At 43.4% G+C, this 21,907-nt stretch overlaps 1 protein-coding gene across 11 annotated transcripts in view; it reads right to left on the bottom strand.

Annotated features, from left to right (window-relative positions):
• The window catches only part of CLASP1 (cytoplasmic linker associated protein 1), a 184,794-nt gene that overhangs the window by 5,376 nt on the left and 157,511 nt on the right, over positions 1 to 21,907 (bottom strand). For 8 of the 11 annotated variants that reach the window (XM_054209897.1, XM_054209909.1, XM_054209901.1 and 5 more), the window contains 6 exons: positions 18,562 to 18,712; positions 17,261 to 17,507; positions 16,095 to 16,288; positions 14,263 to 14,391; positions 3,691 to 3,897; positions 654 to 770 (listed from right to left, as the gene is read on the bottom strand). In XM_054209897.1, coding sequence (XP_054065872.1) covers positions 654 to 770; positions 3,691 to 3,897; positions 14,263 to 14,391; positions 16,095 to 16,288; positions 17,261 to 17,507; positions 18,562 to 18,712 — 1,045 coding nt within the window. The remainder of the gene's footprint in view (positions 1 to 653; positions 771 to 3,690; positions 3,898 to 14,262; positions 14,392 to 16,094; positions 16,289 to 17,260; positions 17,508 to 18,561; positions 18,713 to 21,907) is intronic. The other 3 variants (XM_054209899.1, XM_054209903.1, XM_054209905.1) reach the window with 1 other exon arrangement.

Below are 21,907 nucleotides of genomic sequence, written 5' to 3'. Positions count from 1 at the left end.
TGCAGCATCAGGTCAGAATTTGAAGTTTTGCTGCTAACCTGACTCCAGGGCACAAGGTCCTCTGAAGGGTCACTTGAGCTTGCTGGTGTCCCAGGAGGAAAGGGACACATCTGCCATGCTATTAAGAGTGGAGTTTTACCTGCGTTTCTACCAGCCCCAATCACAACCTGCTGCTGAGAAGACCTGCTCTTCCACCCATCCCAGCCACGCGCTCCCTCCACTCTTTGCACTAGGGTTACCTGCGCAGCCGCAGAGTGGACTGAAAGCTAATTAATTTGCCTCGCAGATGTGGTTTTCAGCCAGAGCAGCTAGCTGACCCAACTCACTGCACAGTCACCCTGGGATGCAACGCCGAGGGGGCAAGGTAAACATGGCTGTAGTTGGAAGGACCCGCTCAGTGACAGCTCGCAGCTACACAGCGTCATGAAATCGATCCCTGAGCCCCATCAAAACTTGCTTAGTGGGATTTCAAATGCTCACGGTGCTGAGCAAGTGCTGTGCTGTTCTAGTGGTGCTTGGCAGGGTGAGATAGGATTTAACAGAGTACAGGGAACTTGACCCAGAGCTACCATGAAGCCACTGGTCTTGCTGCTAGCAGTGCAAGCCATTCCACCGGCTATTCTGAAAACACCAGAGACACATGACTCTTGTACCTTGCTTCCTGTGAGTTGTGCGAGATGAGGTTTCAGTTCTTCTCCAATTACTGAATAAATTGCTACTAGGCAAAATACACTAGCTTTACGGACGCTGCTTTCCGTATTGTCATAACCCTGTGAAACAAGAAAAAAAAAAAAAAAAGAGATCAGAAGTCAAACAACACTCACTAACATCCCTCCAGAGCAATATACTAAAGAGCTGATGAACATTTTGCAAACGTGGCTGACCTAACAGATCACTAGAAAGTCCCTGCTCAATGTAACAGTTTGCAGCCTGAGTACTTAAAGAGCAAGAGAATACAAGCACCCAATACATCTTATTTGTTCCTTATATTATTAGTTATTACTATCATGTTATAAGTTATTAGTATCTTGTTATTTATAGCATGAAGCAACAACACACACTTTCCCAACATGAGCTTAGGACTATCAAATAAACACACTCCTGCATCCAGTTCAGATGACCGTATGTTATCCTGGATGGTCAGGACTTTTTGGAGGGGAGCCCTTGTGCTCCCAAGCTTGCCTTCAGAAAAGTCTCTCCTGACCCAAATCTAACCCAAAGGAAACCAATTCTGCTCCTGAGAGCAAAGTTACAGATGGAGATGAATTTAACACTATGTATAAATCCACAATGACTAACATATGTGGAAGTCTGTTAGATGAACTGCCTCCGGGACCTGGATTACCTATCAGGTAGGAAACACCACAGAAAAGAACATGTTGGAAGACCCCTGTAGGCATGAGGAATTTCTGGCAGCTTCAGGAGAGCTCGAGCTAGCCACCAGGTCACTCAGCAGCTGGTGACATCAGTCCCATACTTGGGCAGTGATTCATCACTAAGCAGCCACCCCACGAGGAGGGCAGACATCACTTCAGCCTGCGGGATGCTGGCTCCTCCGGACGCAGGGTGACCTCTGCCGGGAAAGCTGGGAGGAGGGATATGGCACGGCTGGGGTTGCCAGGCTGCCCGCTAGCAGGGCTGATGTTCTAGCTGCAGAGCCAAAATACAGTCTGCAATCCCAAAAAGCACTGAACTAGAAAAGCGGGAGACCTAGGTGACCTCAGAGAAACATCAAGCTATCGAGGACCGAGGTGGGAAAAAGGCTGAGCCCAGGCCCACAGCAGAACACCACCCAACGGAGACACAAGCCACTGCTGGGAGGACAGCTGGGACACAGGGCTCTGCAGGTCCCAACCCAAAGGCTCCTGAACTCATCAGGTGCCTCTGCTTGACCTCAAGTTTCCCTATGGACCTGGCATTTTGCTTATGTGCGCATCCCAAATTGCTCTTGTTGGGGCAGGCAGGTCCATGCAGTGTTGAGGCCTTGGGGGGGTGCATCCCGGCAGGCAATAGGCTGGGAGAGCCTGCCCTACATGTGCCAGCAGGACACATCACCCCACCTCTCCATCTGCCAACTTGCCCACAAGGCAGCAGCTGCTTCCTGCATTTAATAAATCATCTCAACAGGTAAAAGCATTTGCCTGGGAGATGACACAGGTTCAAATTCTCTTCAGCCCGAGGGTATCGAGACGCAGCATGTGGGAGAGCACCCCTTGGTCCAGCTCCATTCCTCCCCCACTCCTAGGGAGCCAGGGGACCAGGGCAAGCAGCATGACTACCCCCAGCCAAACCCGGTTCTTGCATGGAGATCCCCATCTGCTCACAGGGATCCCACTCCAGGTTGCTGAACTGCACGCTTGTGCTCACACTGCCACCATCCAACACTCCTCAATGCTCCGCCAGCCCCCTTGGCGTGGTAAACAAGCACATGGGTGATTCCCTCCGCACACAGTCCTTCAGCCAGAAGATTCCCAAAATACTTCTCAAACACCAGGAGTAGATTTCTTCGATCACTATGAGTTTCTAAGGTGAGGAAATATCACTGATGATATATCACTCCAAGATGAAGAATGGCAAACTAGGCTCCGAAATAAGATCAATTTTAAGACATGGAAGCAATTTAATAAAACAAGCCTAACTAATCTTAAAGGCATGCTGCTCCCAAACTTTTCTGGTGCATTGAAGCTACGCTGTCCAGATTGTTGTTGCCAACAATTATGGTTAAAATCTTTTTACAACAAAAGTTTAAATCAATACAGAATTGCCCGATTCCCAGAGGTTGAGGTTTAAGAAAAGAATCGCAAGAGCTGACACTACAAAGCTGGGACGCGCAAGGGGAATTTCTGACTTTGCTCTTGTCCTTCAGCTTTTTGCGCTCACAACAAGGAGGCTTCTCCTTCCAGTTCCAGTTCTCCCCTGAAGTCTTACCCACACAAACATGTCTCCCCTGTCACATTGATTTGTTCCTGTCACAATCCCTCCCCAGTAAACACACACACATTCTCTCTCCTCCCTCACTGCTGCCTTCCTCCTCATTTCCTTCTTGCATGCAGCCCCATCCCAGCTGCTGACACTGCCAGCTGCTTCTGTAGGGTAACAGAAGACAACATTGCCACGGCCGGCGCTGAAAGCTAAATTCACAATGTAAGACCAAGCCTGAGCACTGGCAAAAACACAGCTCCCCACCCAGGCTGAGAGAGTTTTGAAAGAGGCTGAATGAAGTCAGCGAGTAGCTCGGTCCCGATTTCAAGAGAGGAAAGAGGAAAGGACTAGTCTGCCTGCTGGGATTCGAAGTCAAGTGCAAAGTACAATTCAAAGCGCAGAACAGCTCAGCAGAATTAAAGGAGAGACTACAAGATGTATTGCTTGGGAGGTACTGAGACAGCATAAGATGTGACCGACTCCTACTTTCAATAAATGCCTTATATAGCTGCTACTGGCTAATTGAGGAGTCAGGCCGAGGCATCTAATTGTGGAATATAAACATAGGAATATGAGTTTTCTTTTCCTTAATACATTAAAACACTAAAAGCTAAATTACAAAAAAACCAAAACAAACCTTAGAGGTATTAAAAACTTTAATTTACCAAAATCTGGCCCCAGAAGGTCCACTGTTCTCTTAGGTCACAGACCTCAAGTTACTCAACGGTGATTTGTGCTCAAGAGCATTTGTGACATGGGACTTTGTACCTGTAACAACCCAGGAATGATATCAGGAAGGAGCTGATGCAACGACTCCTTGGAAATCCTCTCGATGACTTTCGTCTGCATTTTGATGGCAGCTAAATTAATTGGATAATCTGCAGTCTGAATGATGGGGCAAAGCACCTTGATGCATTGCTCGGGGTGGATGGAACTTGCCAGGGTGGAAGCAGCTTCTTCAGCAGCTCTGACGACCTGGAATGAAAGCAGAGCAAAACCTTACGTTAATGAGGTCACACACCACAGCCAAAACCACCGGCGTGTACTAGGAATCACTGCCAGGAAATGCTTGGGGATGTTTATTAACAGATCCACAGGAGGCTCTATCGAGAGGCGATTGACTCTGAGAATTCACATCCTTCACCTCCACTGACGTCTTTGTTGGAGCCAGTGGCACGAAGTCCACCCTGCTGAATGTAACGGTGTCAACGTTGTGGCTAGTTTGAAAGAGCGAACTGTCACTGAAGATGGACAGGCACCCCCCATCCTAGAAGCAGCAAGAGGGCAACATCCCTCCAGCCACCATCAGAGAGCCTAAACCCACCAGCTTAGACTTAATACAGATTTTTTTCTCCGTAAACATTATAACGAATGACACTGTTGCAGCTTTCAGTAAACATCTCACCTGCCAAGTGCTTGGGTGCCCAAGCTGAGAAACCCATGCCTATACATGTGTGTCCTGCTATTTTCCAGCTAAACTATGCTGTAATCGAACCAGGCTACAGACAGAAACAGGCTTCAGGGTGTCCCCGACCAGGTATCTGTGCCCTCAGCACATCTAACACATTAAGGCATCACTATAAAACATGGGAGGAAGAAAAGAGGAAACAGCGGTAGCACCCACCCTTTGCAACCAGCCCACACTGTAAAGCAGTCACACAAGACAAGGAAGATCCCAAATTAAATTCCATTCTCAGCCTGAGGGAAGCCAAATCCACAACTTTCACACTCTTACCCACTGGGGAAGAACTAGCTTTCCCCAGGTAGCTGAAAGAGGAAAGACCCGATTCTGGTCTCTCCTCCCATGAGAGTTTATTCATTTTACATTCTGCAGTAATTGGATAAAAAAAAAACCAACAGGATGGGAAGGCAGGTTTCCTTTTTTCAAGTGTCTGTGCTAATTGCCAGGCAACAAAAGGAAGCTTCCCCTTGGTTGCACTCTTCCTGGCCACAAATCACACGCTCTTTGCTCCCCATGTTCTTGTTTCAGTACAAAAGATGGAGGATGCTTTTGCTCATCTTTTTTCACTCCCTTCTTCTCAGGCCTTACTTTTAACAGAGGGTAAATCCTGAGTAGACAGAGACGCCCCACTGGGCGGGCTTAAATCCAACACCTCAACTCTAAGAAGAAAGAAGCACTAAAGAATTGTCATGCTTAGGATCTCCCAGCCAGCCCCAGGCAGTCCCTAACTCTGAGCCCAGGAGCGTTAATGCAGCCTTTCAAGGCACCTCCCCTTTCTTGATAGTGAGTGAAGCTCAAATGCCTAGCACCAGTTCTCTAACTCATCCTCAGTTAAACTACCTGGGGTTGTCTGAAGTCAATACTTTGCAACCAGCACTAGCAAACCTGTCCCAGGCACTCTGCAAAAAAAGCAAATAAAGCAAACCACAGGTTTCCCGTCACTTAGGGGGAAGCCATAGCTGGCTGGATTCTCCTCATTCCCCTCTTCCACACACTGTCACGGTATGAAATTCAGGGATTTCTATTTGACTAAGGCAACCCATGGACAGACATAGCTCTATCAAAGCCTCAAAAGAAGGCAAGCTTTCATTATTTTTAAGTAACTACGTGGACAATGCATGAACTGGGAGTATTTGGAAGTTTATCTCAGGACAAGAATGTCTCCCCGCCTGGACTACAGAACAACTTCCAAAAAGTTTTAATTGATTTTAAGGTAGCAGGAGTGAATAGTGCCCAGAAGAGATGACCTCCTCCTATAAAGCCTGCTTCACCCACAGTCTTAGCATCAGAGCCACACCACTGTCATTAATCTTCCACTCATACTGACAGCTACCCCCCTCAAACAGGAATGCCCAAAAGACACCTGTACACCCAGGAAATAACAAAACTCATCCACTTGGCTCTTGGCATCCTCTAAAGGCAACAGTGAAAGTGATCCCAGATACTTCACACAAGGTCCAGGCAGGATGGTGAAGCGGACCCGAGACCATGACTGCTTCTGCATCAGTGCCCTGTTTACAGAAGAAAAGCTGTCAAACTGCTCTGTCTACTTCAGGCCTTTCTCAGCATTTAATTATAATACTAAAACATATTCCAAAAGGAACGGCAATCCACAACGTGGTCAATATTCAAAAAATTTCATCCTGAAAGATCTGTAAATGAGTAACCTAGCAGAATAGAATGCTTGCTTTCCCACTTCCAGCAAGTTTTCCCTCTTCCAGCTACTTCTTTGCTTATTTCTCTTCAATTTCACACGAGAAGCATGAAAGTTAGTATTTTTCCACATGAGCTAGTGCTAGCTTAGAAGGAAGCACTATGTGATTTTGCTGGGAAGGAAGAAAAACACCCGGGTACTTAAGGGAAACCAATGCCATGCTCTGGCACCACAGCATTGAATTGCTGGAGCGGGTGAAGTCAGGAGTTCCCAGGAGGTTTCCTTTAAAGGAATTCACTTCTTGGCACTACCGCTTTTGACGTCGGCTTTCCCAGTGCTGAAATACTGCTACCATCAAGCTTTCCACAAACAATGCAGTGGACTTACAGAGAGCCCAGATATCTTGTAATCAATTTAACAATGTTCGTGAGCAAGTCACTTTAGCTAAAAAAACCCCACCAACTATTTGGACACAGGCCATTTGGGATTTTGCTTTGCAACAATTCCAATTACTGTTAGTAAATGTTTTCAGTCACCCTCAGAAAGAAAAGCTTGCATATATATCACAACCCACTGAAAAAAGTGTTGTTGTTTTTTTTTTAACCTTAAATCTTCCTGTTATCCTACTTGATAAGAAAGCAGTAATATTTTAGTATGCACCTAAGGTCACACACTGATCCCAAATACACTACTGTGAACTCCAGACAGTACTGAGTAGGTAAAAATTTGAATGAGTAATTCTATCTGGGTTTCAGCTCCACATCCTGTTTGCAGAGTTTACCATGCACATCAAGTTACAGGTACGAAGCAAGTGCATGAGACAAAGCCTTTTTTTAAAAGCCTATTAACCAATTCCAAGCACAAGGGGTTAAAATATAGCTGTAATTTTTCACAAAACACACGAGGGTTCAAATAGCAACAAAGGTCAGACATATTTTGCACATTATAAGGTCAGCTGCAAAGGTGCAGGATTTATTTATGCCCCCGCAAGTCCTCCTTTCGGCAAAGCTGCCTATTTCTAGCAAGATCTGGCCGCATTTACACAGTGGTTGGGTATTTCACATCACTTCTCCCTGAAGCGCCTTCCCTCTAAATACAGAAGGACGTATTACACATGTCCAGTAGGCTTCCTGCTGATATTAGCTTGTAAATGTGACAACACCAGGGAGACATCCAAGTCTTCCGAGAGCACATCTGGCAGACAGCGTCTGCATCTAAGCCACACTTCGGCAAATCCCTTAAGTGTCTGTTTAACTTTAATAACATGCTGAAGTCTCACTGACGTCAATGGGATTCAAGCATGTGCTTACACGCTGCAGGTAACTAGCTCCCAGCTCCCTTGGAAAGGGCCAGGCTGTAGGAAGGGGTAGGGCAACACCAGCTGAGAGCGAGCCAAAAGGACAAACTCATCCCTGCCGGCACAGAAAGCCAAATGCCACCATTCTGCAATGCAAGTACCAGCCCTGTCCAAAAAGGTCTTTCCTTCTGGCTTTGGCAGAATAAAGCGTTCAGCCACCCAGACTGACTCCGCATCCCACGAGGGAAAGTACGTCTCTGAATATTTGCACAGCACTCCCAGAGTAATGAGAGCTCACCTCAACGCCAGAGAAATCGGCAGCATTCCCGCAGAGGGAAGTGTATTATCAAAAGATACAAACTGCCAGGTCACATGGCAGCAAGAACGCGCAATTACAGCAGAGTTTAGCAAAGATATTTTGCTGTGAGGCACAACGCTTGTGTCTTGCAAGTTATACATACCATACAATATCAAAAAAAAAAACAAATATCTTTTTTAATCAGGGCTTTAGCCTGACCAGCAGAGTGAAACAGCCTTGAAAGGAGTGGAAGAAAGGAGCAAACACCATCAAGCAACAGTTGCTCCTGCCACCTTTGGAGGGATGATGAACAGATACACACTGGGAAGTGGGAGGAATGGCCCCAATAGGCTCACACTAACAGCAGACATCACAAGAAGCAGTGGTTACAAAATGCATCCTTTAAATTTGAGAAAAAGAGTGCTCTTCAGTACGTGTTCAGACTGTGGAATTCATTGTCATAAGAGGATTAAAAAATAGACAGGTTCACTAATGAAAAACCAAAGGCCAAAACACATTGAAAGGGAGGCAGAACCACTAGCATGGGAAGGCTGTAAGTTTCGGGCAGCTGGAAGGAGGGAGAATATTGATGGGAAGCATCATTGTACGCTTGCTTCTTGCTAGTCAGTCAGGTAGGGTATCAAGTGAAGTAAACTTTTTGTCTAACGTAATATAATTATCCTCAGCAATCTCAGGAATATGAAAGAAAACTAGCAAAGCTGTCAAATGATGATGGCAGCTGGATGCAGCGAGTTCAAAAAGGTGGCTGTAAAGCAAGATGTGCAAGACTAAAGAGAGCCTCCAGCATTTTAAAAACACAGACACTAAGCTGTACACAAGGTATGTCACAAGCATGATTTTACCTCCCAGCAAACCATGGCTTGAACTGGATAGTTCGATATCATTCAACACAGGGCAGGTAGCCCAGGAACGCAGATCTAAAAGATAGCGCTTTGCCTTAAAGGAGCAGGTTTTTCTCCTTTCCAAATGCTAGAGAATCCTCTACATGCTAGAGACTAGATTGAGCCTGACTTCTGCTGGCACAACATAAGCTGTGTTTGATGGCGGGTTCCTTGAAAGAAATCTGCAGTGCATTACGACCTTTCCAGGGAGTGTCCCAGAAGTCAGAAAGAGTTATACTTCCACCCAGTTTGCTTTAGGGAAGGAACCATATTCACATGCACGAAGCCAGAGAGGTGTAACACACAGGTAGGCTCTTCACCTCTAACAACGTCTTCTTAATGCTATAAAGGAGTAAGCTCCAAAGGTGGCAGCCCTAGGAACATGCACATGAAATGCTTTCTGATTTCAATGGGAGGGGGTATGCTGATGTGCACTATTAGGAACAGGCATCATCGACATTCTACAAAATTTGCTGGACAAACTCTGGATGACAATTCCCACTGGTTTACCTGGTTCATAATGCACTGCAGCCATGGGATCCTGTTCACTTAAGACAGCCAGAAGCAAGACTCCATCTCTTCCGCATAATTTCTTCTGCTCAGCTATTCCTCTCAGTGTATTGTGGATGTCGCTTGCTGCCTGGTGGCTGCAGCAAGCAGCTTGTCTGTGGTAATCTGCTCTTTGTCAATATGCAGCAGCTTTCTAAAGGGTTCTGATGGTTTCCTTTCTGCTTTGAAGTGACACAAACTACTGGCAAATAAAAACGTAAGTCCTGACTCGCCAAAGGCAGAACATGGCAGGTTCACGGCCATGCAGGGCATCAGTGTAACGTGCTGGGATCTCAGCAGAGCAGCACCTGTACACCTGGATACCAGCTGTATGTAGGACTAAGCTGGACTACTCTGCCACGATGGCTAGCTGCACCGTCTCTGCAGAAATTCATAGAGCATGAAGCAGTGTGGGTAAAACCCCGCTGAAAACTTAGAGGCTTTGTACGCTATTGTGAAACACACGGACTGCCGGAGAAGTTCATTAAGCAGAACAACAAGGTTTTGCTTTCAGGCTTACAAGGCACACAGCTATGTTTTTGAGCCAATTTTTGCCATCTAGAGGTGGTTACTTAAAGCCTGCATGATCTAAGCTGGAGGGGATGGAGGCTTACCAATACCTAGCCAGGCAAACTCCCATCCCTGAAGGCTTTACAGTCTGATCCAGAGAGGAACAAACAATTAAGAACTTGGTTTCAAAGCAGGAAGTGGACTCAGCAATGGGGAGTGCTAAGCAGATGAAAAAACAATGTGATTTTTATAAGGGATTCAGAGGAGATGAAGTAGAATAGACTGCCTCTCCTGTGCAGTATCTGAAGAGTGTTGGGAATTAGAAAAAGCACATAAACGTATACTATGAAACATCAACAATTGCCAAGCTGCGGCACTTGGCAGCTTCCAGCATGGACTATATATCAATTAACCTTAAAGACTGTGATCATTTAGCGCTTTTCTGCTATATTTTGCAGAAACCTACATAGATCACACCACCACCAGAGGACAGCTGCAAATCATCTTATAAGTGTCAGAGGCCAGTCTAAAAGCACCTCAGCAAGAGAGTAACAGTTATCTACAGTTAATGGATAGCTGTGTTTTCTTCTTTTTCACCCTCTTTTAGATTATGCTTATGGACCTTCTCGATAATAAAAGACCAAAATTAGACATCTAAGATATATCACAATATCCTTTCCTTACACATAGAAAATACGCATCAGCTGGGTCTATAGGCTTAGTTGCAGAGAAAAACAGAGCAGCAGGGAATTAGCTATCCTATGATTTTCAGTTTGTAACCATTTCCCAAGATAATGAACTATTTCTGTTTTAATATACTCAATAAGAAGAACTTATGCTCATTTTGCTGGTATGAATCTGAAGCAATGTCATATCAATGGTATTGGGTCAGCAGGCAGCATCTCTCCTTAGTTATGGGTGAGTAACTACACTGGAACAAATGAGTTAATATTAACTAATTGGCAACAGAAAGATGGTTCTCTTCCAAACAACTCTAAACAAAGAGTGATAAAAATCAACAAGATTTAATACCGTCCACAACTTCAATTACATTCTAATGCTCCAGAAGTAAGTGAAAGGCATTTACATGTCAACCCCCATAAATATTTACAGTTATGACTGAAGCAGGCTTGACTCTTCACATCACCCCATTAAATCAACAGCACTGAATAGACTGTTATACTAAAAACAGTATAAAAGCAGGGTGAAGTTAAAAAATGCAAACTGAACATGGATCCCAACCCAGAGTCTTCTAGTCTGTAGCCTAGGGCAACATTAATTTTGAACTTCCACTGAGGTCTGTGCTTTGCCAATCTCCTGTATTTGCACTCACAAGGCACGACTCGGCATCCAACTCCATGCACCAAGTTTCTCTCTCCTGTGTCCCTGGGAAGAGAAGTGGAGCTCTTACCTTGTGCTGCTCTGCTGATCCTAGACCTCGCCTTCAGCAACAGAAGGCAAAAGAGTTCTAGCCACAGCAAAGATTGAACTGTTTAAAGACTTCAGCTTGGACACGGCCAATTATCCAAGCATCCCAAGATATCCAACCACACTAACATTGTTTTGATGCTTTGAATTACATGATCTGGAATAAAACCACAGGCCCTTTTGCTTCAGACAATCTTTAACTAGATATCAGCACTCAAATGGAGGAGGGGATGGTATTTGCTGGGTGGTGAATATGTTAGTTATAACTTGTTAGTTGATCCCTCCTGGCCATGCTGAACAGCAGCAATAATTGGAATTTAGGAAGACAAAGGAACCACCTTCTTGATTTCCAAAGAACTGCCTCCTAGTAGAATGACTTCTTGGAGGCGGTACCTGAGATTAAGGGTTCTCTCTTCAAACTCTCTTCTCTTTGCTTGGTCACTTTAAACCGATTCTCCACGGACCAGACATAACAGAAAACAGGAGCAGTAACTTGGGCAATTAGTAGCCCTGAAGGGGAATATCAGGTAAGAAAGATCGAAACAGATACAGCTTGGTCAAAACTGTCATTTTTCCGCTGACTTACGCAGCCTGTTACATGCCAAAGGACGTCAAACTATAAAGCCAGGATCATTCCTGTCTTCCACTACAGGGCAGAAGCAGCCCAGAAACATAATAAACCCTGGAGTGACATCCTATCAGGGCATCACTGGCACAAGGATTAACACTTTCCAAACCAAATTATATAGCAGCTTTCCTCAAAGTAGTTTTTACAGTAGAGAGGAAAATTTTATTTTACGCAGGCTAAGGACAGTACACCACTGCCCTTAATTCTGCTCTGATTTAGTGAAAAAGAAAACTGTAGAACAGACCACTGAGCTCTTCCCTTCCCGCCTTCAGCTGTTCTTTGAAAGTGCCCTTCAATCACAAACTGGTGAATCTTCACTTAATCTCCCAGTTCAGTGGGATCAAGCAAAGGGCAGCTCCTCCACCCCTCCTGGAGAGAGCAGCATTGCAAAGTCAGCAGTGACAGCGAGCAGAAGGGCCACCCTGGGATGGGAATTAGTGACCTTCTGGCTGGGAGCTATGAGTTTGACCAACTGAGTCACACCCAAATGGACTCTCAGTTAATTTTTCCCAGACTTAACTGAATCAGCAAGCCCCAGCTACAGGTAAAAACACCTAAAGCATATTCCCAGACATATCTTTAGCCTAGTACATGTAGAGACCCAAGTGCAGGTTGGAAAACTTTTCTTAACTTCATGAGTGCTGATATTCTCAAACTACTGAAAGCCAGATGATGCCTTTCATGGGCTGCATCGTGGTTCTGAGAGCCTCATTTACACAGGGATTAGAAAAAACATACACAGAATGAAAAATCCAGCACCTGTGCCAGTACTTAATACCACAGTGCACACACAACTGTTTAGCAACAAATAGCAAAATAGGAATATACCTGCAGTGTCCTGCTGTGACAACTGTCACCCAAAGGTCTCACGCAGCAGTTGCAGATGTGTTTTTTTAATTATGAAGATGCTATGCAAATGCATTGTAAATCAAAGGCACACTCTGTACAGCACAGCAGCTACTTGCTGATAGCAATACAGCTCTGAATTATTCTTCTATAAAGAAGTGCCAGAACTCACATCTCTTCCTTGCTGGATCGAGCTTTGGTTTCTCTGTAGCAAAGACTTATTCTTCTCTGCTTTTCCTCAGGAGGCACCTCATGCAAATCCTGAAGAACCTTTCCATACCACAAGCATGAAGAACACAGCGTGGAGAATACAGAGGCATGAAGTGTCATGTTTTCAACATTGTGCTTGATTTCTATAAAACCCACCAGTCCCATGAGGACAGCGAGTTCTGAGGGACATTAAAAACAAAGCCAGAGACAATCTGGAAAGGTCTGCTAGAAATGGCAGTTTTGGAGGACTCTCAGGAAAAAAAAATATAAAGGACACCGAGTCAAGGTGAGCTGAAAAGTATGCAACTGGGAAAACCTGCCAATAAAAGGCACTCCTTCAGAACACAATGTTTTGTCTGACTGCTTTATCAGGAAATCAATTTACAACTGCTTCTTATTACTCTGAACTGAAAATGACAGGAGTGCAAAGGCTCTAAATCAAGGAGAGGAAGGCAGGCAGAGTACGGCAGTCCCCATTCACTAAAGGATTAAACATTTTCTACTTTTGCATTTTAGAGAAATCCAGCCTGTTAGGTTCTTTCCCTGAGGGCAATTTTTGTTTTGTTTTGTTGTTTTGGGTTTTAAACAGTACAGTTTCTGCTACGCACAGCTAACATAACCTTGTGCAAGTTACGCAATGCTCTGGAGCAGTCTGATCTATACAATGATCTTTTTCATGGCCAAAGCTCTCCAGACAGAGATGCCTAAAATTGCTAGTTCAGGACAAGCCTGTTACAGAGAAGAATAAGTGTCTTAGATTTCAAAGCAAGGACTTTGGTTACAAAGTCGTCATGGACATATAGAGAAATTCATGTGGCACCTTCCAAGCTTTAGTTCAAACTTGCAACATGCACAACGTAAATTAAAAGATCCAGCTTGGAAGTCAATCTGCAAAGACTGACTTTAAACGTAATTTGAATTCATCTACTTCAAATGTTATCGTCGTGTCCCTTTATTTTTGTTTTACTCCAGAAGAATACTTTCTGTCTTACGTATGAGTTCTCTCACCAAAAAAAAAAATATGCAATTCACTCTTCCCTTTGCTTCTTCCTCTGCCCCAGCTTCTTTTCAGCAGCATGGCTTTGTCTATTTTCTCCTGTTAGTCACCAGTTCCCAGTTTTCCAGCATGGCCCGATTTCACCATTCAGTTTTCACACACAATTCTGCTTGCACCTGGGCTTTGTGTTCTCCAGTATGTTTCCTATCCTTACCCATACAGACAGAGGGAGCGCAGTGCCCTCAGTGTGCTCCAAAAAATTATTTAACACGTGCTTTTCTACTACAAGGTCTCAACCTCTCCCAGAATGAGCAAGGAAATCCTGGAAAGTTTCTAAAGAGTGGCCTACAATTCCAGATAGCTCCAAATCCACTTAAGCAGCTCTGTCAGCCTCAACTTTTCCTCCCCACTTCAGCATATTAAGTCTCCCAGTATGAAAACAGGATTTATATCAGTTTGTTCCACTGTCAAGATGAGTCAAATGTGTTTGCCTGTCAAATCCCACAGTTCAGCAGTTCCATATTGCTTTCCCAGCAGCAACACTGAAAGGCTCGCTCACCTCTTTGTGGGAATCTTTATGTGCTTCCAGTGTTTTCATGATGGTCAACTCCGCGTAGTTCCTAAACCTTGCCGGCTGGTTCCGTAAGATCTCTCTCAGGACTCGCAGCGCCAGGGCTCTTATTGAATGCTGTGTCAAGAGAAATCCACATTAGAAAAAGTCACTTCTCAAAACTGTAGTTTGAAGTAAGTTCTCATGGCTCCCTATGGACGCCACCAGAAATTCTATATCGCTCTACCAGGTCCAGCGGAGTGAGGATGTAATTAATATAACTACAATTCAGAATTGGTCTCCTCACTTGCTTTTGCACAAAAATTCACATAAAATGACTGCTGTCACAGATACAAGAAAGACTCAGAATGACTCCACTTTGTTAAATTCCGTACTCTTTTGGCAATGAAGTACAAACTTGTACCTAAAGCAGCACGTCTGCATTACATGAATCTACAAAGAAGCTCAGATCGTATTTGTTTTGCCCCTCCTCTTTTGCTTAGCTTTGTGGATATCAAACTGTGTTCCATCCATGCAACAAAGCTGTTTCTCATATTCTAATGCAGTAAAGTCGACTCTCTTCCTGTAACTCCTATGGAAATTACTTTCAAGAACAGTCAGTCATTGTAGTCAACACTGACCTATGTGTTAATCCTTTATATCAAAAGATCATTAGCAGAAGGGATTTATAACACCTGCTTCAATTTCATAACTGCTATATTAAGTTTTTGGCCTGTAGCCACTCCAAATAGATTCTGTCATTTCAGCAGAGGAATACTTACTTTACTCTATAGTCAGCCTTTAAAAGCAGGTCCTTTGCTATTCATCTGCAAAGGTCATGCACTATCACAATTCACATCTATTTAGCTAAAGGCACCACATCTTCCGATGCATGTGTGATGATGCTATGACTAACACGTAGGACTAGAGCAGCTCATGCTTATACTACAAATGACTGAGAAAGCGTCAGCCACCTACACTGCTTCTGAACTAAAATTTTGGAGAGCCTGCCATATACTTTACAAGGAGTATAAGAAATACAACGGATGTTGAATCTGATGAAACAAAAAGAACTGCGAGTGCTTCAGCGCTCTGAAGCCTCAATATTGTAACATTCAGATGGAGCATGGCTCTGACGTGAGGGCGCAGCAGGGTGCTCAGCCTTTACCAAGTATCATTGTGCTGCAAGCTGAACAAATAGCCCCAAGTGGAAAAAGTAAAAGTCTAGCCTGTAAATTACCACTTTGATCAGCTATCAAATATAAAGCTGTGATAATAATGCAGCTTTTTTTTTTTTTAATGCTTCAAAACAAGATTCCCTATAAAAGCAGTTTGTTCTTGATGACATTTTTGCAAGAGACAGAGACCCATCCCATGAGATCTAATAGCCTGGATCTTTAAACCACACAAAGCAAAAAAAAAAATAAAGTTAAGCTATTCTCCTTTATTCTCCTTTTTTTGGGGAATGGGTATGATCTAGAGCGAGCTTGTAACTTCGTCCTAATTTGGAAGAGAACAACTTTTGAAGTCTCAGTAGTTTTTGTACAAGATCAGAAGATAACTTCTCTTCTGATTCTAGTTCAACTTCCTGGTTATTTATTACTAACAGTCCAGAGGGAAGGGGAAAAAGCTGGAACACTTCAGAATAGCTTAAAATTCATCATTAAGCACACTAAAAACAAAAGCAGAGTCGCCAACCTTCAAAAGAAAAAACAAGCAGTGCAGCATCACTGATGAGGTGCTGCACAAACGCAGCAGGTTTCATTGAAACTAGCGTGGAGGAACTATCACCCTAGATGAAGCAATGTACAGGGGAGTTACAACAAAAATCCACATCTCACGTCTTTGTCTCCAAGCGTTTCCAGCAGCAAGAGCAGAATGGTTTTGAAATGTTCCTCCCAAACTCCGAGATTATCTTCCCTTGTGATCTTTAGCAGTTCCAGGAGAGCTCCTTTCCGCTCCTCCACCCGCTCGTTGTGGTTGGAGAGCTCTTTGAGAAGATCAGCCACCAAATCTGAATGGTCAATGGGTACTTCTAGGACAAATGGCAGCAAATCATTTGGGGAAATGAGAAAAGAGATCAAAGATCCCAAGATTACTAACCCTCTACAGAACAAAGTGCGCATAACAAAGCCCCCCCCAAAAAAATACATCAAATCCCAGGTGGCCTCAGTCAAGCAGGCAAGAGAATCCAACTAACCCACAATTGCACCTGAGTTCATAACACAGCTCATGAATCTGCACATGGCTTCTAGCGAACCAGGAAGAGATGCCGACTGAATTTCATCCAGTTCCAATTACTGCTACAAGATGAGAACTGCCAGTTTTTTCCCAGACACACACACCCAAAACCAACGATCACATGTATGACCTTTAGATCAAAGTACAGTGACTCATCAGTGCACTGCACAAGAATAAAGCTAAGGTGCAGCATCACTTAAATGAAGGGAAACAGTAACAACAAGCTATTGAGTGAGATGTTTCAGTCAAAGAGTAGACTCATAGAATCATAGGGTTGGAAGGGACCTCTGGAGATCATCTAGTCCAACCCCCCTGCCAGAGCAGGGTCACCTAGAGCAGGTTGCACAGGAATGCGTCCAGGTGGGTTTTGAATGTCTCCAGAGTTGGAGACTCCACCACCTCTCCGGGCAGCCTGTTCCAGTGCTCTGCCACCCTCAAAGTAAAGAAGTTCCTCCTCATGTTTAGGTGGAAGGTCCCCAAAATAGTGTCCCTACAGACGCATTTAGATGCTTAAGGAACTAGCTTGAGGGAAACTCTAGACGAAGAAAAATTAAAACTGCAGTACAACAGTTTCTCAATAGCCACAGATCAGGTTCTACTGGCACATGAGAACACAAGAGTATTTTCATACCAAGCCCCGACTCAGCTACAAAGCAATATACCACATAAGCACGGGCAGGCCCATATCTGAGAGCACTACCCATACACAAATATTCCAGGAACAGAGCAAGCTGCCTCCAGTTTTAGGACATATGCTGATACAAACCATCCCGAAGCTGATCCATGTCATCATCGAACACTGCTTCCTTCAGGGCAGTCTTGTCGTAAGTGTTAATTGTGTCGACATAAGGATAAGGGTTATATTCTCGAGCACGTGGCCCTGAAAAGGCGCGGGGAGGCTGGGTGTTAAGTAGGGAGGTTTTGTTATCTAGAGCCATCCTTCCGCCTTCCACAATGTCACTGCTTCCACGGACATCGCCGGTAGGCACAGCGAGGCCACCATCTCGAGACACCTGGGGGATTAAACAGACAGAAAATACATGAGACTACTCAAATTATGGAAGCAGTAGCTTTTTTGGACTTCATCCACCAATATGAAGATGCTTGGAACCGTTTACACGTACATAATGCTTAAGTAAAACTTACTACCAACTCTTCTTTTACATAACCACAACTGTTCCAAAAATACCTCATGACCATAGGGCAAAAAGCTATGCTAACGTTTCAAAATCTAAGTTAACATTGCTAAAACTGCACAAGCTGGCAAAGATCGTAAGCTCGGGAACAGGACCAGTTTGCTAAGAAAGGGAAAGGAAGCAAAAGCAACATCCTTCTCATTAAACTTCACAACCCACTGATAGAGGGGACTGGGTGATGCTAAACAAGCTAACGTGAAATGAACGAAGAAAAATCTTGGACCAAGAATTTTTAGCTTTGAAGGCTAACTTAATCTACTAACCTAAACTTGCTTGTCCAGATGGGAAGCAAAACTGTCATAGAATATCTCAAGTTGGAAGGTACTCATAAGGATCGTAGTCTAAGATTCCTGTAAATTTTGCAATCCACGAATTTAAAACAAATGGCATCTCACATGGTAGATAATTCTGTAACTATTCATATGGCATAAGGTACCACATGAGTTGTGCCCTCAAAGTGATTATGGGTCCGTCCTATATAGGAAGTAATGAGCCTGTGAGGGAAACCACCCATGAATTTTAGGAACTAACATTTCCCATTAGAGACCTGACTACACACACTCCATGAAAAAGCCATGAGTGGGCCATACTGACCCTGAGGAACACTAGCACCGTTTCCTTCACGCCTGAGACTCCCTCAGAAACCCAATGAACACTTTTCACAGGCAACTAGAGTTCAAAGGGAGCAAGGGACTACATTAGTGGGACCCCATAGCTTAGTTATAAGAAGTCAGCAACCAGTAAGCTGAAGACATTTGCAAGAATACAGCAAGAATAACTGGGTTTTGTACACTAACAATCCAAAGCCAGGTTTGAACACAACGTTTTAAAATTTCACTTATCTGGGGACGTTAATCAATGGAATACTTACAATGTCACAGTCTTTCTTTCCATCACGTTTGATTGGCTCATTCAGGTCCTCTTGACTACGGAAACTAAATTTTTCAATCGCTTCTGTGACTCCACGAAGAGAGCTGTAGATTTCATCAGAATTTAGGTTCTCCGTGTCATAATCCAGCATACTAAAGACCAAACGTATATGAAATGTTACATATGAAATTGGAAGTCGCTTTTGACTGTTAACAAAAACAATGCCAAGTTGGAGACAGATGATTTGGTGGACCCTTTCTAACAGCGCCTTGTAACAAAACATGGATGGAATCAAAGCAGACTTCAGGTCTGAGTCTCCCCTCAAACATGGCTAAATCTAGCAGAAGCTCCACTGAAGTCAGTGGCATTACATCGCTATAAGTGAGCGTAAATCAGGTCCACTGTTTGTTATATTCCATAGGAGTGAGTGTGCTAGCTTCTGTAAACCAAAAGACCTATCCCCAGCATGGTAAAGGTGTTATTCAGAAAGGAAAATAAATAAAACCAATCACTATGAGAACTAAAAAGGTTGTGATGGCTGGTGGAAATGAAACCAATGACATTTAAGTTTCATAATATATCAAATAAATTCTATCAATGGATTCAAATGTGACAGATATAATGTAAAGAAAAATGTATCTTGACATAAGCCTTAGTCTAACATGTCCCATTTTCATTTATAGAATAATAAAACCAAAACCACTTGCACGATGCCTTGATAAAAGATGCATGTCAGTATTGAGCTTAAGTTTGGGAATTCTCTCGCTCAAATCTGATGCTTTCTTGCAGCCTGTCTGTTCTCAGCAGTTCCTCAGCAGCATAAAGCCATGCAAGTTTGGGGATTCCTTGGAGAGTTATCCAAAATTAAGTTCCATGAAATAATATCTGGCATGCAAGGGCAGCTGACAGGAAAAGGTGTGGCTAGGAAGAGAAGCTCCTACAAGCTTAGAGAAAATGAAAAGGCATTATTGGCAGGGCTATGCTCTACCTAGGAGAAGTTGAGTTTGCGTGACAATCAGTTTTCCAAGAGAGATTTAATGAACAGACCTAGTAACTGAGAACTATTTCTCTGGGGGAGTCTGGGGCCTTAGTAGAGCCAGAAGCAAATAAACCAAAAGAATGCAAGACATTTACATCAAGTTGTTTGTCAATAAACGGCAAGAGGTGGCTCCCTACATGGGTGAGTTACTATTTCTTAACAGTAAGGGAAGGGTGACAGGATGGGCTTAGATGAGGACGGCTGAACAAAGAACTCTTCCTTTTCCACAAAAGAAAGATTCCCTGGGAGGTGGGGGGGGAAACCACCAACAACATAAAACCCCTTCCGAATCCTGGGTGCACAGCATTATTTTCAATAGAACTAGAAGCAGGATGTTAAATATCTAGAAACGCTACTTTTTTTTTTTCTAGAAGAAACTCGGGAACTTCAGACAGAGGATAAGATTGGTGCTGCCCGATTCCTTTGGGATTAACACACTGAAAATAGCCATAATCCCTGGCTCCCAAGCAACGCACACACAAGCATCAGCACCGTGTATTCTGGCAAAGAAACCAAAGACCAACTCCCCAACTTTAAACAGTGTCCGTCTGGCCAGGAAGAAAGAGAAACCACTTAAAGAACAGACCAAGACCCCAAAACAAAAGCTGTTTATAAACCTACAGAAGTCAAAGTATTCAGGGCTTTTAAACAGATGAATAACACTAATGCACTGTGATGGCTTTCCAGACAAAAGTAAAGGCAGTTCTTAGATTCTTCATATGTATCAGGCCAGGATAGGACAATCTTTCTTTCATATGATCTCAAAAATATTAATTTTGAGCTCAAGCACATTTAATTCATAGATCTTAAGGGGCTTTTCATGCAATGTTTAAGTAAGCACTGAAACCGCTATTCAGGAAGGCGTACATGTGACTGTACCCGTGTACCCACACCAAGAGATGACACGACTTACCAAAGGTCACACAAAAAGAGAAATAATCACAGATATACTGACACTAAATCTTCTGCTACAATCATCGCATCTTTCCTCAGGGGTGAATTTTGCCCTACACTGCTATCAAAGATGAGATCAAAGCGCAGACTCTGCAATGCTAAAAGACTAAGGCAATTTCTAAATCTGATGCATTCTTCAAAGCACAAAACCACATTTTAATAAAAATCTCAAGAATCCAGTGATTTCATATGTCAAGAATAAGCCTGCATAGGAGGTCACATTATGGCTGTGCTCTACATGGACAAAAACTCGACATGTGTACACACACATCTATTGACAGTATGTGTGCTGGAACACTTCACAGACAACACAATGGGGGGAATAAAAAAATAAAATGGAACTACACCCACCTTTCAGGGAAAAAAAAAATAATAAAAATGACCCACGGAGAAAACTAGAGGAAAGTCACAGGATGAATAAGAAGTGAGTAGAGATGAGCAGTATTCATCAGGGATGTCACAACATTATTTTCCATCTTCTGCTGCACTAAAACAATGCAGCTCTCTACAGGTTTGTCAACGTACAATTTGGCAGTTTTCCAGTCTGACATGAAATACGCTTTACTTCCATAAACTACTATTCAGTTTCCTATCCAAACTACGTGTAAGTAATCAACAGTTTAGCATCCTCAAGCAGTACACAGTAGCCCACTTCCTTGCACTTTCAGGCTCTGGGCTGGAATGTAAGTCAAATGATTCCAAGCCTTGGTGTCAGACAATGAAAGGAGGAAAAAATTCTCAACTTTAACTCCAAAAATCAACCCAGATCTCTTCCACAGATATCTAAGTGTCCTAGAAGAGTCAAAACATTGATTTAAACTTTTAATTCTGCAGGTACTCACAGAGGTACAGACCACAGGATTCAATTTTCTCTCTCAGACATCACAGATTCCCAGATTTTAAGCCCTCAAAGAATAATTTGTTTGCTTTTCTTTCAACGGTTCTTCATTAGGAATTTCTTGCTTGAAAGAAAGCCTATATATAGTCCTTCTTTGGGTAATAGGTATATTTAAGTCAGGAGAAACGACATCTACAGAAAGGCTGTTGTCACGGTATAAACTTAAAAAAGCATCCAAGGGATTTAGCATAGGGATCTGACAAATTAAATTTGTATCCAGAAGGGTTTTTTTGATTAAAACCAGTATACAGCTTTTGTCCAGTATATTGATTAAAGATCTGTATGCAGACTGGAACAAAACGTGAGGGCACTGGAGGAAGAAGAGATGTCAGCATTAGTGATCAATAACCTCTGAATCTTGTGGGTAAGGACAATTTTAATTTCAATACTACGAATTTCCAAGATGTTCCACTATCACACTGTGCAGGCAGTTGGTAAAATCGTACACGCAAGCGT

Source organism: Rissa tridactyla, chromosome 7, assembly GCF_028500815.1.
Source record: "Rissa tridactyla isolate bRisTri1 chromosome 7, bRisTri1.patW.cur.20221130, whole genome shotgun sequence".
NCBI lineage: Eukaryota > Metazoa > Chordata > Aves > Charadriiformes > Laridae > Rissa > Rissa tridactyla.
Note: the sequence above shows the minus strand (reverse complement) of the source record. Positions and strands in the feature narration are given on the sequence as shown.